The sequence below is a fragment of the Triturus cristatus genome, chromosome 3_2, assembly GCF_964204655.1.
Source record: "Triturus cristatus chromosome 3_2, aTriCri1.1, whole genome shotgun sequence".
NCBI lineage: Eukaryota > Metazoa > Chordata > Amphibia > Caudata > Salamandridae > Triturus > Triturus cristatus.
The window spans coordinates 830,770,497-830,787,320 of record NC_140584.1 but is presented as its reverse complement, the minus strand read 5'-3'; the positions used below and the strand labels follow the sequence as shown (position 1 = coordinate 830,787,320).

At 49.1% G+C, this 16,824-nt stretch overlaps 1 protein-coding gene across 3 annotated transcripts in view; it reads right to left on the bottom strand.

Annotated features, from left to right (window-relative positions):
• Positions 1-16,824, bottom strand: part of LOC146858246 (apoptosis-inducing factor 3-like) — a 569,318-nt gene that overhangs the window by 149,740 nt on the left and 402,754 nt on the right. For all 3 annotated transcript variants that reach the window (XM_085649067.1, XM_085649066.1, XM_085649065.1), the window contains one exon: positions 8,225-8,300. In XM_085649067.1, the coding sequence (XP_085505193.1) occupies positions 8,225-8,300 (76 nt within the window). The remainder of the gene's footprint in view (positions 1-8,224; positions 8,301-16,824) is intronic.

Here is a 16,824-nt window from a genome sequence, read left to right as displayed (position 1 = left end):
TTTACTTGGTCACAACAGTGACAGATATCCAGTTCACCAAAATATAAATCCCATTATATCCCATGGGATTTATATTTCAGTGGACGGGATATCCGTCACCGTTGTGATAGATAACCCGTCTGCCAAGATCTAAATCAAGCCCAAAAGCAACATGCTGCCGAAATACATTTATATAAAATTTACAAAATGCAACAAACCTTCGGCAGGAGATTTATTGCAATTTTGTTATGCTGCACCAAAGGCTAGAAGGAGAGAGGATGAAAAGTAAAAGGGAACGAACATGGAAAACCAGCAGGTAAAAGCAACATCGCATGCTCTGTCCAAGTTGCAATCGTGCAAACAATCCAATTTAGAAAACTTTGTTTTTTGCTGAAAATATTTTAACCATGACCAAGATGTCTTATAAATCAGGAAACATACCATAAAAGCACTTTGTCACAAAGTAAATGAGTGATTACTTAATAGGAAACACAGAAAACGAGCGAGTGAAAGCAGTATAAAAAAAAAAAACTCTTAGGAACTGATGCAAGCAGAACATATAGGCCAGGACAGGAAGCGGAAGTACCGGAATGACACTCCCAAATAAAAGAATGGTCCATGCTACAGGCAATGAATAAACACACAAACAGAAGGTAAAGCCAGCAAACACTGACCAAATATGAGCCATCAAATAAGAGTGACAATGAAGCAAACAAATGGTAAGCAATGGACGGGATTCAAGCCTTTTTAAGTTAACAAAAGGTCTTGCAAGCAACAACACATGCATCGTCTTAGGTGAGAACTAGCAAAGCATTGCTTCGGTGCTGCAGTGGACAGCACACATTCAATGTATGGGATCATTCGGACTTTGTCTATGTGTAAGAATTTCTACTGAAAGTGCATGCATCAAGTTGAAATTTTAAGGTTGTCTCTGCACCATGGTGCAGGGCTGTACATCGAGGAATCCAGCCTTTTTGGAGTGCTAGCAGAGAGGATGACAGGCAGCAGCAGGCCAATCTTAGTCAATATGGCTCTGCACTATTTCCCCCCTTCTGCAAAGCAGTATGCAGCAAATTTTGCTTGTTTCACTATGTTGTTTAGAAAAATTGTAAATTTGGGCATATGCCTGTAAACAAACACAATGATTTCCCAAAGACCAAAAGTTAGAGGGGACTTCTGAGTGATCACAGAGCATGCTCACAGACAATCCCAGCCTGTGAGTAAAACCATTGTATGTTTTTCTCTCGAACTCTAAGTGCCAGGCAGTTCTGTTTTTTCAGCTGCTTGTTATTTTAACTGCTCTGTCTATCTCACTGTACGGTAAAAATGTATTCCTGTGAAGAGTAATGACACATATGTCATGTTGAGATTATATGAAACCTTCACCTCGCACCCCCATCGGAGTGAGACTTGACTACTCGCCCGATGGTACAGGAATATTGACCAACCTTTGCAAGCAGCAGCATCGTTTATCCTGAACAAGGAATCTCACATTTATTTATTTAGTATACCTGTATAGCACACTAGTACTCGTCGGCACTTAGATGCTTTACATGTAACAAGTAAGCATGGGGTGTGGCCAACGAGATGGCCGAGTAGGACACGTTTGGCTGCAGCTCTGTCCTAATGCGGTGAAATCCGAAATAATCCTGTACTGCTGAGAAACATCTTGACCAGACCAGTCGTGAGGTGGACTCTTCCGCCGTCAGATGACAAACTGGGTGGATAAGGTAATCGGAGCGTAGAAACCCAAGAGCGAAGCCGCCATCTTGACTGACGTGGCGGACTCTGTGGGAGACCCAGAGGGCTAGGCCTCCACGATCTGCCTGCTGCGTACTAGAAGGTGGAGACTTTAGGGACCCTGGGCGCTAAAAGAGAACCAACGCATGAAAGAGTCCACGATCGGGCAGCGGTCAAGTGCCGGGATACCCATCACCGCAAGCGGGCCCGTGCACGTTGCCGAGGGGGCTCAGCCGGGAGCTGCGGCAGCAGTGAATTGAGGGTGCCTGCGAAGCTCGGCCTTACCGGAATCCGGGAGCCGTGGGCCCCGCTAAAGACGTTCACCTGGCCCCCGGCGGCGATCTGCGGCCATGTGGGCGAACGGAGGTACTGCGCCTGGGGCTTCGAAGGGGGTGAAGGACATCCGAACCCGTCATTCGCAAGACGAGGCCCTGGACATACGAGAGCTCAATTGGCTCTAGGGGTCCCGAGGAGGTGTTAGGAACGCAGAGGCCCAGAAGTGAGTAATCTGGGGGGAACCCCAAATGCGTGCTGTGGGAGCTGTCGTGCCTGCTCGATGGGAAACCGGTCATTCACGAATATTTTGAGCTGATGAACAGTAGGAGCAGAACCTAGGGATGAGAAAATGATTGCAGCATGACAATAGGAAGACCCCCATATCAAGAGTAGAGACGACTGTATTGCCTTCCTCAGAGGCTGGAATAGTGAGCCCTCGAAGGAAACCATAGATGGACTGCGGTGGGAGCACTTGTTGATAGCCTTGGAGACGCTGCTCTGTGGGGCAGGAGGTTCTGGTGCTCGGACAGGGTGATAGAGGTGCATACTGAGGGGCCAACGCTATTCCCGCCCTGGGGAGTTCTGTGAGGGGACCTGCCAGTGATACCCCGCCCACCATCTGGTGGGACCAGTAATGGTGAACGGGCCTGTATTGATTTTCTGAGACCTGGTCGAAGCGTAATGGGCAATTGAAGGTAGCCGGCGTCCCCACTGGCATACGTCAGGCCTGGAACGGTCTAGGTCGCTGGTGGGTCAATAGAAAGATATAGACAGATTCGGAGCGAACCACAATCCTGGTCGCATACTGAGGGTTCCTGGTGCCCACACAGGGCAATAAATGGATCGTGGTGTGGGGGCTGGGTGAGGCCCTAGTAGACGGGTGTACTGGAACGCCACGTGGTAAAGACAAAAGTGGATGGTGACCCAGTGCCGTGATCGGTCTGACCAACTCTGATATAGTGGGACACCGGTACCTATCATGGGGAAGGATAAAGGCACCAGAGCACAATCAAATAAATTACTGAAATTTGCGCAGCCTCTTCCCCAGGGCCCTGCCTGCGGGGATGCACGAAGTGAAGAGGATGCAGGGATGGCGCCGGGAGAGGAGCCAGGGGATCCCTCGCTAAGTCATATTACGGTTCAGACGACGAGGGATGAGATGGTGACCAGGATCGATGCTGTGGCAATCTATGTTAACCTCCTCAGATGTGACCCTGCACAAGGTATCGGACAGGGTCCCCACGACAACAAACATGGATCTCCTCCAGATGGAGGTCAAATCCCTATGGGAAACTGTTCTGGATCTTCAGAGGAAGATGATTAAGTTGGATGACCGTGCTGAAGACCAGGAGGGCAGATCCCGAAGGAACAATCTGTGATTTGTGGGATTTCTGGAACGAGCGGAGGGACCCTCCGCGAAACTGATCTTAGAAGACTGGACAATAAAAGTTCTAGCTCCAGGCAAACCATCCCAATTTTTCAACATCGAGAGAGAGCACAGGGCGTTGGTCCCTCCCCCACGACCGGGGGCACCACCGAGGGTTATCATAGCCCGATTCTTCAACTACCGGGATCAAGATATGCTCCTGCAGTTCACCCGTTCCAAATCGAATTTACAGTATGAGGGACACTATAAACCAATATTCCCGGTCTATACGCAAAGGGTGCAGGACCAACAACGCACCTTTCTGGCAGTGAAGAAACGGCCAAGCTTTGAGTTGAACATAAGGGGAGCCAGAGAGGCGTCAGACTGGATGGTCACTGCAGGAAGCCGGGAGCCCCAACGGCAGTCACAGATGCATTCAGGACAAACCGAAGAGCCGATGGATCAGACAGGAAGGCGACGAAGACCGTCGGAGGGATCACGACTCAGAGACACGAGTGAATTTGGGAGGGTTCGGGTGTGTGTGGATGGCACTTTACAAATGGTGGAAGGGTCACCAAATTCTGACCTGACCCCATCGGAGGTCATTCCGGACACAAATGTGGACTAATACTAGGCTGGAATGGGAATGCTGGGCCAAGGTTATGAACACTCAGATAAGTGACTAAGTAATTCTCATGTTACTGGTTGTTAATGTAGAAATTTTCTTACTCTTATGAGTCTGGGTGAGGAAAAAAATGTATATGTGTACCGCAGACGGGGGTGGGGGGGATCACGCCCCCTCATAGTGGCTGTGTCCCGCTCCGGGAGCTTGAGGCCTCCGCCTCGCACCCGGTCGGGGATACAGTCGCTTGCAAAGCATCTATATGGAAGTTTACGGTCAATACATCGCCCAAGGGCCTTAATTTGTATATTGTGTTGGGGAATGTTACTGCAGAGTCTTCAGATAGTATTTAAGATTCCTATGGAGGGTGGTTTAGGGCAGGGGATGATGCTGTTCACCCGTTTTGAAGACGGGGGAGATGGCTTTATTGCACTGCCCAGTGGGTGGGGGGGGCCCAGTTGGGGTTCTGGAATTGAAGTTGTTTTAATTGTTCTGTACGGTTATTGGGGAGGGTTAGAGGATCCATGTCTGGGCTGTGGTCTACAGCAGCCTGTTCAGTCCCATACAGTGGTGGCGGGATGGGAATCGAACTGGGACGCAAAGTACAAGGGTTTATGGCTCTCTCCCTCACGAAACGTCTTACAGGGAATATACGGGGGATGGCTATGCTGGAAAAGCGCAGAAGGGTGTACTCCTACTTGCTGAGGTATAAAATAGCTATAGTGGGTCTGCAGGAGACACCTGTGAGGTGACACACTGCCATACATTAGATGTAGGTGGCGTGGCCAACTCTATGCCAACTCATTCTCTGGATTTGCTCAGGGGGCGTTGATTTGGGTGGCCCCGGGCACTCCTTTTCAGCATCTACATCATGTTCTTGACCCGGAGGGTCGCTACGTGATATTACACGGTAGGCTAGACGGTCAGGAGATGTGTCTTGTAAATGGTAAAGAACCCAATTCAGATGCTCCTTCCTTTTTTTATGATATGCTGGCGGCAGCAACCCCATACTTGGGTGGGGACATTATTCTTTTTGGGGATGTCAACTGTGTGCTAGATGGGATGTTGGACTGTGAACCCTTCCGGGCAAACACTAAGTCAGCCATGACTGGGGGGTTAATGGGTGTAATGAGGGAAGTGGGGCTTGTGGATGCCTGGTGAGTTAGACACCCGGATGCTAGGATGTTCTCCTGTCACACCCCGCGACCAATACGTTCAGCAGACTGGACCAGGTGGTCCTGTCAAAGAAATTGATGCCCAAGGTGAAGACGATAGCGTACCTACCAAGATACATCTCAGACCACTCACCATTACTGTTAACTTTAAATATGGGCCGACCTAGACCGGCAATCCCCACGTGGCAGCTTCAAACGGAGGCACTCACAGACCAGCCATATTGCTGGGAAGCTTGAGGAAGAAATTTCTAACTATTTTATGACGAACTGGGGTTCGGATTCATCAAGGGGTATGGAGTGGGAGGCAATGAAAGTGGTGGTACGGGGGTTCTGCCTTAGCACGACCTACGGGGTCCGGAAACAGCTTGAGAGAGATAAACAGGTTCTAGAAAGGAGGCCGGCGGAGTTGGAGGTGGCACTACCTGCAGAGCCTGACCGCTTGAATGGGTGGCGGGAGACTAGAGAGGAATTACTGGCGGCAACGTGTAGACTAGAGAAGTTTAATTATACTGCGTATCGACAACGCCTGCATGCGGAGGGGGATCGCTCGGGAGCGCTCCTTGCAAAACTGATCCGTAATGAGATGCTGGTGTCGTCTATTGTTCAAATGAAGACCACCGATTGTCGCACGGTGTATAGTCAACAGACAATTTAGCCGGAGTATATGCTGGGCGACCAGCTCCGACTCTGGAGAAAATAGAGCGGCTCCTTACTACGCTGAACCTACCGCGATTAGATAATGAGGCCAGCCAGGTGCTGGACGACCAGATATCGAAGTAGGAAATATTAAGGAGTATTCAATCTCTGAGATCAGCCAAAAGCCCCGGAAGTGATGGTCTTCCAGCTGAGTTTTATAAGAAATTTGCCCATATTTTAGCAGACCGCCTGTTGCAAGTATATAATGAGGCGCTCCAAAAACGAACACTCCCACCCTCTATGAATGAGGCCGTGGTGGTTATGATCCCTAAGGTGGACAGGGACGGCCGGCTTCTGGGGTCATATAGACCCATTTCCCTATTAAACATTGACATGAAAGTCCTTAGCGGGATCATGGCAGCACGATTACAACCATATATGCAGACAGAATTTCTCCACAAACGCAGTACGGCCCTTAATTTAAGGAGGCTGGCTCATGTATGGCACTCACCTGCACTACAATGGGAGGATTGCGCTCTGACGCTGTTGGATATCAAGCAAGCGTTCAATTCTGTGGTTTGGGAGTATCTCTGGGGGGTGCTGCGCATTATGGGGATGAGAGACCAACTCTTACAATGGGTGCGGTTGCTGTACTCGGAACCTAAGGCTAGGATTAAAGTGGGAAGGTTGGTATCACGTGCGTTTCGGCTACATCGTGGCACCAGGCAGGGTTGCCCATTGTTGCCATTATTATTTGCTGTGGCAATGGAGCCCTTAGCGGCGGGCCTGAGTAAAGAGCTGGATGCCTCTGGGATTGTGCTGGGTGGGACTAACCATGTAGTGTCCATGTATGCGGATGACACCTTAGACCCTGCGAGACCCTATTCACGCGGTACCCATTTTGTTGGACGCTCTGGAGAGGTTTAGTCACGTATCGGGGCTGCGGATCAATCATGGGAAGTCTACATTGATTCCATTGGGTAGACTGGCATCACTCTCAGATGAGGGACTGCCAGAGGTGGGGCTCCCCTGGGTGGGAACTTTACCCCAATATCTAGGGGTTTGGCTGGCAGAGTCAGCCGAACAATACATGGTAGCACAAGAACGAGAAAGTGTAAAGGAGATTAAAACTGATTAGTCAACAACCAGTCAGTCAAACAGTGAGGGAAGATGAGGGAAAAATCACAAAAGTACATGGGGAAAGTGGAATTCAATACATAACAGAAGATTTGCAAGGGAAGGTAGGTATTTGGTGTTTCATTTCAGCTCCTTTCAGACAGTTCACATATATACGGATATAAAGAAATTGGAATAGATGTGTTTTCAGATGTTTTTGGAAAGTCAGAGGGTGTGCTAGGTATTCCTGTTTGCTGGCAGTGAGTTCCAGGCAGATGTTCTGACTATTGAGGAGGGTCTATTCTGGGCAAAGGGGGTCTTGAATTTAGGAACGTCAATTCATAAGTCATTTTGACTTCGAATATTTTTCTGTCCTCCTGAGGTAGGTAGTAAAGCAGTAGGGTACAATAGATTGTTGGTATGTAAGACAAGACCTTGTATGTCAGGTAAAATATTTTGAAGATTATCCTATCTCTGAGAAGTAGCCAATGTAGTTCACATAGGATGTGCAAAATGTTGTCAAGTTGCATCATAGAAGTCAGTGTGGCGGCAGATTGAGATCCAGCTTTTAGCAGAGCTACATTTGATTGGGGAACCCATGCTAGAATAGAATTGTCAAACTCAAAATGAGAGATCAATTAGATTGAGAATTATATCTCCTATTTGTTTGAGGGTGTTAAAGGAAGACGTTAGCACTTTTGCTCATATTTTTAATATAGGCAATAAAGGACAGTGAATAGTCCAGTGCGAAACTGAGAGATTTCACAGTTGACTAGGGTGTAGGAGTGAAGACTTCACGTTTTAGGTCTTCCAGAAGGTAAGACTTTAGTGTACTTTTATCCGAATGGAAGAAGAGTTGTTTTTTTGTGGATCGAGTAAAAGAAAGTTGGTACACATTCAGCTTTGGCTTGTGATCAGGCACGTCAGACACTATTGATGCTTGTGATGGTGGAGTTTACGTTTTTTTTGTCATTAACTTACTGATGAAAGGATATGCCTGAATGGCCAAGAATCTCACTCAAGGCTCTGGGTAAAGGTTGAAAAGGGTAGGCGCAAGGAAAAATGTCTGAGGAACTCATATCACCTCTTGTAAGTAAATATCCCAATCATTACTACATGAAGACGGTTTGAGGAGAAGGGTTTAGACCAGCTAAGGAAAGCCCAAGCGCCTTTCTAACATCCTGAAAAGTCTTCCAAGCCCTAGCATTACTATGCACTTACTACAGGTTGCCGGACTAAAGAAAAAATGTGGACACTACAAATACTTGGCTATAGGCCCACAATGAAAACACACAGGTACAATGATTTACTCACTTGATATAAAAGGCCAGAAATGTCAGCTCCTCCGGTTTCCCCTTCACCAAGATATCTGTGTACCCCTCACCATAACCTGAAAGAAAGAGTTAAATGTCATTAGATATTAATGGAAGATCGGAGCAGACATGAATACGTTACTTACCTTCGGTAATGTCTTATCTGGTAGGGACTCTATGTAGCTGCAGAGTCCTTACCTTAGAATGTTCCCCAGCCAGGCGTCAGACTAGATCTGGACTGGATCCAGTATTTTTTTTAGTAGTCCACTTGCACACTGATAGGTGTTGTAGTTCGTCTTTGTGTGGTGTTGTCTACTGGGCTGCAAGTGACATGTGCGGTGCCTATATCGGTGCCACAAAACGCGCTGACCTCAGTTCATGACTGCTTCTCCACACCAGAAGAATGGAGCCAAACCGAGGTGGGGAAGGTCAGTGTGCCAAGGTGAGGTCCTGAAGGATCTCTGTGATGTCAGAATACAGTTCACAGAATGGGGAGGAGGGCAGGTCGGTAAAAATCTGCGGCAAGATAGTCAACCAGATAAGGCGTTACTGAAGGTAAGTAACTTGTTCATCTGATAGAGACTTTTAGCGCCTGATTCCTTACTCTAGAATAGATACCAAAGCATTCTCTCCCTGGAGGTGTGTCTGTGAGCTGTTTACACTAAAAAGTCCTAGAGGACTGAATGAACAAAATGCATATCATGACGGACCTGACTGTCTATGCAGTAGTATTTGGAAAACAGTTGCAGAGATGCAGACGCATCCACCTGACAGATATCCAGAAATGGAACTCCTCTCGCTAACGCCGTGATCGTAGCTATAGCTCTGGTGGAATGAGCTCTTAAGCCCTCATTGCATTGCTTTTTTGCCATTGCGTAGCAAATTTTGATACAGAGAAAAATCGATCTGTAGATGGCTCTCTTATGCACTGCCTTTCATTTCTTCGCACCAACAAATCTAATAAAGAGTTTATCGTACACCCAAATGTTTTTTGTATGATCGATGCAGAGCGACAATGCTCTTTTTGGATCCAGGCAGTGCAGTCTCTCCGCATCCTTGAAAGAATGAGTTGGGATGAAGTAAGTACACAGTGTGATGCACTGCCTGAGGTGAAAAGGTGTTGCAACCTTTGTCAAGGAGGAGGCACGGGTTCTAAGGACCAGCTTATACTGGAAGAAGTTTGTGTACAGGGGGAGGACAGAAAGTGCCTGCAATTCACCGACCCTCCTGGCAGATTTTGTAGCCACAAGAAAGACTGTTTTGATGATAAGTTGTCTCAGAAGGCAGCTGTGCATGGGCTCAAATGGTGAACACATTAAAAAGGTGAGAACTGAATTCAGCTCCCATTGGGGCATGATGAAAGGTGTAGGGGGAAACGTGCTGTAAACCTTTCAGGAAATCAGTCACAACAAGTGACATGAACGGGGAAGGTTGATTCGGCAACCGTAGGAAGGCTGAAATGGCAAAAAGGTACCCTTTAACTGTGCCCAAGGCAAGGCCTTGCCGGACAAGGGATAAAGCAAACAAAAAGACTACAGTCAAGGGTGCAGACAGAGGACCAATAGATTTGGCAGCACACCAAGCCACAAATTTGTTCCATCAGCAATCGTAAATTGTTTTCATGGAGGGACGCCTGGCTGCCAGAATAACACCACACTCCAGCAAGGAGGTCAAATACCCTCAACTGTTACTGCTCAATACCCATGCATGTAGATGGTAAGTGTGCAGGTTTTGATGCAGGACCCTTACCTGTTGCTGCAACAGCAGATCTTCCCGAAAGGCAATATGAGCGGAGGACAGATGCTCATGCTCAGTTCAGGATACCAGACTCTCCTTGTCCAATCCGGAGATACTAAAATGACTTGGGCCAGGTCATTCTTTTTTTTTTTTTTTGTAAACAATTTTTATTAAGCAAGAAAAAGACAAGGTACAGTGCATTGGTGAGATAGTGTATAAGTCCATTGTGAAAGCACGCAACATACAGCCAAAAAAGTGCATCATGTGCATATATCATAACCACATTTCCTGTCAACAACGGGGGGAGCATAAACAACAGTGGCAACAGCTTATATATGGACATAATATCAATCATGGTTGGGGCCCTCCCCCTTTTACTGTATACAATAGGGCAATCATACCGATACTTCAGGGTGGGAGCATGTCCTCAAAGCCGGAGACCTCCAAGATGAGGCATCGATCTCTCTGCAGTTCAATGGTAGGGGACACACACAGGTCGCCTCTATATTTGTTCCATATGATCCCATTTTTTGGGGCAGCCTCTATGCTTGAAGACGTCTTTCTCAGCGATCATTGCCCTGTCCATATCGATTGCCCAGTCCCTGAGGCATGGTGCCGTCTCCACCCCCCATTTCTGAGCTATGTTACGTTTAGCAATGGACCAACCAGTGGAAGCCCATGTCTGTTCTGCCTGTGTGAGATCCGTGGCTGCCCATATGTTAAGGAGACAGAGTTGGGGGGTAGCCTTCAGAGACTTGCCACAAGCCCTCTCCTTCTGCTTTGTAATTTTCCCCCAATATGATTGCATTTTGGGGCATTCCCACAATATATGAAGGAAAGTGTCCTGCAAGTTACAACGCCAGAGGCACAAAGGGTCAGGCCGTCTGCCCATCTTGAACAGGGTGCGTGCATCAAAATAAACCCAGTGAAGGATTTTCAGTTCTACCAGGCGAAGGCGCTGTGGAATGGCCACCTCTCTAGGGGATGCACGGGCATCGCGCCAGTCCTCGTCGTCAATGTCTTCCAGGTCCCCCCTCCCAGCGCTGATGCAGTCGGGACATGGGGTCAGGTCGGTTGTTCAGTAGTTTCTTGTAAGTGAGGATATGGTTTTTGCATGCATTGGGTCGAGTAACAGCGGGGAGGACGCGGGTAGAGGGCTGTCTCTGGGTAAGGCAGCAGTAACAGCATGGCTAATCTGTAGGTACCTGTAAGCCGCCATTTGTGCTAGGTGATATTTAGTCTGCATGTCTTCAAACGTTGCCAATCTACCTTTCACCCACATGTCACCTACGGATGAGATCCCTATCATGTCCCACTTATCAAATCCGGGGCACCTGCTAAGCTGACCCAGCATGTCAGGCTCCCAAAGTGGAGTGGCCTTTGTGAGCGTGTTGCTCCAATCCCATTTTTTGTTGACCCCGAGCCAAATCGCCACTGTGCGCGCCGTAGGCCCTGTAAGGTGGAGTTTGCGTGGGTTTGTGTAAGGTGCTTGGTTGTACCCACTCCTTCCCAAGAGCCAATGATCGGTACGAAAGTTAGGGTCGTCGTGCTCCCCATGTGCCCATTTATTGACCGCGATGAGTTGAGAAGCTTGATAATATAGCATTATGTCTGGTAACGCTATGCCTCCATAGTACCAGCCCATCGTCAATTTATTAAGGGCGATGAGTGGGGCACGTCCCTCCCATAACAGTTCTCGTACGATGGCCTCCAACCTGGTGAAATAAGCGGCAGGGATCACGTTGGGGGAGTTCTGCAACGAATAGAGAAAGCGCAGCAATGCCAGCATTTTAAAAAGGGCAGCCCGTCCCAGAAGGGTTCAAGGAAGAGACTGCCAGTGTTTCACGTCAGAGCAGAGACGGGTCAAGGGCGTGAGCAAATTGGACTCGTGGAACAAGACTGGGTCCGGGGTGATAAAAATACCCAGGTATTTAAAGCCCTGCGAGGCCACCGGAATGTTATACCCCCTCGGATTACGTGGAGAATCCCCCCACAGAACGTACATCTGCGCCTTGGCCCAGTTAATAGTGTATACGGAGTGGGCTCCAAATACGCAGAAAATATTTAAGACTTGACTAAGGGACCGCGTGGGCGAGGCTAAGTACAGGAGGATGTCATCGGGCCAGGTCATTCTTGATCTTCTTGAGAACTATGGACAGAAGCGGTATCGGGAGAAAGGCATACAGGAGCCCTGAGCTGCACTCGAGGCAAACTGCCATCACCTTGGTGAATACACGAGGGGCACCGGTAAGGGCAAAGAGGAGCACAGTGAACTGATAATGTTCTTGGTCTACCGTAAACTGCAGGCAATGCCTGTGGGCTGGTACGACAGGGAAATGGAAGTACGCATCCAGCAAGTCCGGCGCTACCATCTAGTCTCTAGAGACGAGGGCCAACAGTACCTGAGCCAAAGTGAGCATCCTGAATTTTTTCCTTTTTCAGGAAGTAGTTGTGTAGGCATCAGAAGTAGGGTGTGTTTTCTTTTCCCGCTACTTTCTGGTGCCGAAAAAGGATGTAGGCCTCTGTCCTATCCTCAACCTACACAATTACTTCCTGAAAAAGAAAAACTCAGGATGCTCACTTTGGCTCAGGTACTCTGCAGGTACCTATGACAGGCACCACAGGGCATGAAACTAGGCAGCTTATTCAGAGACGCAGTGAAAAAAAGACAGGTGGAAAAAAGACACACTGGTCGAATTCAACAAAACTGTCTAAATATTTCAGGCAAAAATGGACTGAGGGGAGGTTGTCTGGATCCTGGTTGATGGCGCAGAAACTGAGGCCAATGCACTGGGGTGGCTCCTATGTATAGGCACTGCGCACATCACTTCCGGTGTGGACGACGCCATGTGGAGTCAAATGATACCACCTGATGGCACGCAAGGGGGATGCTCAAACAATTTCTGGATCCACTCTGATGCTTGAGGAATATTCTACGGCAGTGGTTCTTACCCTGTGTTCCGAGGCCTAGTCAGGGGTCTATGAATATTAAAATGAATCAATTACAATCAATAAAGTATACACAAATAAGATAGCAACATTGAACATTTTAAAACTTTTACTATATTTCATTGTGAAATACGCAAAATATTTCAATATGTTAGCATTTAGTGTGTATTCTTGTTTTTGTATTTTTGTGTATCGTTTTGAGGTCTAAATCATAGAAATTGCAAAGGCAGAGGTCCTTAGTTTCCAATAATGACTGAGTGGAGGTCCCTGGATTCCAGTAATAAGTGGGGTTCCAAAGAATTCAAAATGTTAAGAACCCCTGTTCTAAGGAATTGAATGTGCGGCTAGAAGTCTCTATCAGATATGGCGTTCCCAAACACTGTACAAAGCATGGGTACTGGATCAAAATGCCTGTCTCCTGGGTCTACATCTCCTGTACAGAGCATGTGTTTGGAGTTTGTCCCCCAAATACAGAGCATGTGTTGGGGGGTTTGTATCCCACGCACCCATGATGTCACAGGTATGGTAACTCCTGTACCGAGCATGTCTCAGGGTTTAGAAACCATGAAGAACAAGTTATTTACCTTCAGTAACGATATATCTGTAAGAAACATTAGTAGTGATAGATTCCTTACCTTAGAATTACCCTCAGGCGTCAGACTGGATCCGGAAAGTTTTCGTCAGCAGTACCCCTGCGCGTCGGTAGGTGGCGTCGTGCGGCTCCACGTCCGTCGATGGCGTTGTGGTCGCTGCGATGACGTCACGGGCGCTACTTCGACCTCGCCCACTCGCGCTGACGTCAGTTCTGTACACGACTTTCCGCGCCAGGAACGCAGAGCCATGCAAGATACTGACCACTGGTGCATTGAAACTAGGGCCCTGAAAGGGATGACCTTAACCCTAGAAATCAGTTCGCAGAATGGGGAGGATTGGTGGGGCGGTAAGGAATCTATCACTACTAATGTTTCTTACAGATATATCATTACCGAAGGTAAGAAACTTGTTCATCTGAAAGAAACACAGTGATAGATTCCTTACCTTAGAATAGATACCCCAGCAATACCAACCCTGGTGGTGGTTGTGCGAACCAAGATCACACCAGGAAGTCCCGGAGAAAAGAACAGCCAAAGAAGCCGTCTCTCCGGACTTGGCTGTCCAGGCAATAATGCTTAGTAAACATGTGCAGCAAGGCCCACATGGCTGCCATACAGATGTCTTGCAGGGGGACACCACGTCCCTATGCAGTAGTGGATGCAGTAGCTCTAGTGGAATGAGCTTGCAGTACCACTGGAGGTTCTTTTTTCACCAAAGAGTAACAGGCTTTGATACACAAGATGACCCAGCAGGAGATAGTCCTCCTGTGTACCGCCCGACCTTTCTTGGTGCCAACATAGCCAACAAAGAGTTGGTCATCCACCTGGAACTGTTGTGTGCGGTTGGGATAAAATGAGAGCTCACGTTTTTTGGGTCCAGACGGTGGAGCCTCTCTACCTCTCTGGAAGGATGCGGAGCGGAAAGAAGGTGGGCAAGGTAAATAGTCTGCCCAATATGAAAGGCCGTAACAACTTTTGGCAAAAAGGAAGGACGGGGCCTGAGCACAACCTTGTCCGGATGGACCGATAGAAAAGGAGGCTTACAAGAAAGAGCCTGGAGCTCACTCACTCGCCTAGCGGAGGTGAAGGCCACCAGGAAGGCAGTCTTCAAGGTCAAGAGACAAAGAGGACAGTTGTGAAGGGGCTCAAAGGGAGCGCACATCAATTATGTAAGAACCAGATTCAAGTCCCACTGTGGCATCACGAAAGGAATAGGAGGAAAAAGGTGTGTAATGCCTTTGAGAAATCTATTTACAACAGGGGACTTGAAAAGGGAGGGCTGATCAGGGAGCCTGAGAAAGGCCGAAATAGCAGAAAGGTAGCCCTTGATAGTGCCCTGCTGGGCCAAAGAAAGAAGGGACAAAAGGACTTCTGAAAGAGGGACAGAAAGGGGATCCACAGCCTTTGCTTTGCGCCATGCCACAAACTTATTCCACCTGCAGGCGTATACCACTTCAGTGGAGGGACCCCTGGCTGTCAGAATGACATCACAAACTTCAGGAGGCAGGTCGAAAGGAATCAACTGCCGCCGCTCAATCTCCACGCAAAGAGGTGGAGGCTGGACAGGTTCAGGTGGAGGACCGTCCCCTGCTGCTGCGACAGAAGATCCTCCCGAAGAGGCAGCCTGATCGGAGGATCGATGCTCATACTGAGTAGCTCAGGATACCATACTCTTCGAGCCCAGTCCGGATCCACAAGGATGACTTGCGCCTGGTCGCGCCTGATCTTCTTCAGCACTCTGGGCAGAAGTGGTATAGGCGGAAAGGCGTACAACAGACTGCAACTCCACTCGCGATGAAAAGCGTCGCCGAGCGAGTGCCGCTTTGGAAATTCTAATGCACAGAACTGATGACATTGCGCGTTGGAAGTGAAGAGGCCATTCGTGACCCATCATGCACTTGCGGCAGAGTTCATTCGCCCTGGTGTTCAGAGAACCTGCCAGGTGTTGAACCACCAGGAAAATGCCCTGATGTTCCAGCTATGTCCAGAGGCGCAGAGCCTCCTGACAGAGGGTCCACGACCCCACCCTGCTTGTTGCAGTACCACATGGCGGTGGTGTTTTCTGTGAACACCTGCACTACTCTCCCCATGACCGAGGGAAGGAATGCCTTCAGTGCAAGTCGGATCGCCCGAAGATCCAAAAGGTTGATATGGAGCCTGGACTCCGCCGGAGACCAGAGGCCTCTGATATCCGCCTCTCCCATGTGGCCGCCCCATCCCAGGAGGGACGCATCTGTCACCACTGTAAACTCCGGTTGGGTAAGGGAGAGGGATCTGCCGTCGACCCAATGCCGGTTCGTGAGGCCCCACTGCAACTGTCGTGCAGTGCCCTCCGAGATCTGGACGTGAACAGACTGCTTCCCCTGATGCGGCACCCACTGGAACTTCAGGTCCCACTGCAGAGCCCGCATATGCCATCTGGCATAATCGATCAGCAGGAGACCATGAGGCCCAGCAGCCTCAGGGTAACTCTGACCGAAACCCGGGACAAGGGCTGAAAGATCAGAATCAGAGCCCGAATATCCCGGACTCGCTGTTGAGGAGGATAGACCCGAAACTGCGCTGTGTCCAGAAACGCTCCGATGAAGATGAGCTTCAGAGAGGGAACCAGGTGCGACTTCAGCACGTTGATGGAGATCCCCAGCAAATGCAGGAGGTCGGCCGTAGTCTGGAGGTGGGAGACGACTGTCTGGGGCGAGCCCGCCTTCAACAACCAGCCGTCGTGATAGGGTAAGACTGAAACCCCTGAGCTGCGACCACCGCCATCACTTTTGTGAACACCCGAGGGGCGCTGGTAAGGCCAAAGGGGAGCACGGTGAACTGAAAGTGCTTGTGGCCTACCGTGAACCGCAGGTAATGCCGGTGGGCCTGCAAGACTGGGATGTGGAAATAGGCATCCTGCAAGTCTAGCGCTGCCATCCAGTCTTGTGTAACGAGAGCAGACAAGACCTGAGCCAGAGTGAGCATTTTGAACTTCTCTTTGCAGAGGAAGCGATTGACGTTCCGGAGGTCTAATATAGCACGCAGGCCTTTGTCCTTCTTGGGTACCAGAAAGTAGTGGGAATAGCAACCACGACCTACTTCTGGTGTCGGAACGTGCTCGATGGCCCCCTTGGCCAAGAGGGCCGCAACTTCCTGCTGAAGAAGTACCAAGTGATCCACCGACATGCGGTGGTACTGGGGTGGCATGGCTGGAGGGGTAGTCTCGAAGGGGATGGAGTAGCCCCTTCGGACTAGCTCTAAAACCCACCTGTCCAATGTGTTGGTGCGCCAGTGGGGGAGGTGATGGCGAAGCCTGCCGCCCACTGGCGTTTGATGGGCT